We start from the raw sequence: 1,975 nt of genomic DNA, 5'->3' as shown, positions 1-1,975 counted from the left end.
GGACATCGCCTTCATGAACTCACACAACGGTTTTGACAAGCGAAACGTGAGTCAGGCGGTGGCGGCGCTGGTTGGCGGCGACCGGAGCGCTTTCTACGGCTGCGCGTTCACCGGCTTCCAGGATACGCTTTGCGACTACACCGGCCGGCACTACTTCCGCGACTGCTTCATCAAGGGCGCCGTCGACTTCATCTTCGGTTACAGCCAGTCCATCTACGACGGCTGCACCGTCGTGTCCAACGTGCCCATGTCGCACAGCCGGCAGCCAGGGTGGGTGACGGCGCACGGCAGAATCGGCGCCAGCAGCCCCGGCGGGCTGGTGTTCAAGGGCGGCGAGATCGGAGGGACTGGCCGCCAGTACCTCGGCCGTGCGTGGAACGAGTACGCCACAGTGGTCTTTTACCACGTGAACATGTCCGGCGTCGTTATCCCGCAAGGATGGGATGGCTCGAAGAACGTCGGCCCCGATACGATGTTCGCAGAGGTTGGTAATACCGGGCCGGGGTCAGACATGGCCATGAGAGTGCCGTGGGAGAAGCATCTGACCGATGCGGAGGTGAAGAGGTTCGTGGACATCAGCTTCATCGATGATGGTTGGCTAGCCAAGCAGCCATAGCCAGGAATCGGATCAACGGTAGTTGCAGACATTTTTCTTAGGCAAACATGCGAGCTTTGTTATGTCGTCACAGTATTTATAGGGACGAAGAGAAGATCACCGGGTTGTCCTAACCGCCAACCCCTAAAGCCAAAGAATGTTTTGCAAGATTATGAGCCGCAACATTCGAGGTTCGAAACACATGATTAAAATTACAAAAAATAAAAGCAGTAGAACGATCTATAATTTCATGCGCATGTACCAAAATGGTCATAGCTTCCCTCCTTGATGGCTTCAACAACCACCTTGCAATCCAATGCTAGAAAAATCCTCTGAATATAGAGATCATCTGCAAGTGCCAAAGCTTCTCTCACTGCCAAAGTGTCTGAGTGCTGTAGGATCTTCAATATGCTACTGAACACAACTGCCGATGCTGCCAAGAAGGTGCCACTCTAATCACGGCACACTGCCCCAAATGCGCCAAAACGCCCGACCCTTGACACTCCAGCATCAACATTTATCAGGCCTAGAGAGATCCGTGTTTTCTTGTCCCTGCTCACTCGTGTGTGCAAATGGCACTAAAAGTGTGAAAAGAGGCTTAACTGTGTGCTCTCCCTTGATTTAAGTCAAATTTCTTCAGATCTGGCAAAGTCTGTAAATTATAACAGACATTTTCAGATTTTGTGAGTTTAAACAAAACTTTTTATAGTTTTGGAAAGATAAGATTATTTACAAGACTATGTTGGTTTATAGTTTTTGCTGAAAGAGAGAAATAGAAAAAGGGCAAAAAAATCTTTATTGGGCTGGCCTTAGTTGCTTTATCATGCCATGGCCTGTCTGGTGGTAATCCGCGACAATTTTCTCATAAAAATCATTACACAAATGGGCCCCCTGAGTCCACATTTGATATGTCTGATATGGAAATCTAAGAACCTTCGGAAATTTAGGCCAATTTATGACAGTGTTGAGAACATCACTAAAAATACGTCATGGATTAATATATTTCTCGTAGTGGTCAATGTTAGAGGTTGTTTGTGCTTATCTTACAAAGACAATTGATTATATATTTTTTAACACTAGGAGGTTTGTTTTCCAATGGGCTTTTGATTGAGTTGTTTAGAGTGAGATGGGGCACTTTAAACCACATGAATTTGGTGACACTCTAAAAAAATTTAGAATATGTACATATATTTTAGTATTTGAGATGCTTTTGACGAAAAAGGGTTTCTCCCCGCTTTGTATTACAAAGCAACCATCCAATACAACCAACGATAGGGGCTGGGGCAGAAGCAGCACAAACACGCCCAAAAGAAATGAAAGAGAGAAAAAGAAAAGAAACAAATGCCGAACGGCGGATCGACAAAAACGACGAAGCCTCGT

General features: G+C 46.5%; 1 protein-coding gene across 1 annotated transcript; it reads left to right on the top strand.

Moving 5' to 3' along the window:
* The first annotated feature begins 13 nt into the window (after positions 1 to 13).
* LOC119343918 (probable pectinesterase 29) lies at positions 14 to 616 on the top strand. Its single transcript, XM_037614633.1, has one exon. It carries the CDS (start codon positions 14 to 16, stop codon positions 614 to 616), a length of 603 nt encoding a protein of 200 aa, XP_037470530.1.
* The last annotated feature ends 1,359 nt before the right edge of the window (positions 617 to 1,975 follow it).

Source organism: Triticum dicoccoides, unplaced genomic scaffold (assembly GCF_002162155.2).
Source record: "Triticum dicoccoides isolate Atlit2015 ecotype Zavitan unplaced genomic scaffold, WEW_v2.0 scaffold146155, whole genome shotgun sequence".
In the NCBI taxonomy this organism is placed as follows: domain Eukaryota; kingdom Viridiplantae; phylum Streptophyta; class Magnoliopsida; order Poales; family Poaceae; genus Triticum; species Triticum dicoccoides.
The sequence above is the reverse complement of the archived record's forward strand: the minus strand, read 5'-3'. Positions and strand labels throughout refer to the sequence as shown.

What these genes read in the sequence shown, in the direction of transcription:
- LOC119343918 (XM_037614633.1), top strand. Translation starts at nt 14, where the DNA reads ATGAACTCACACAACGGTTTTGACAAGCGAAACGTGAGTCAGGCGGTG.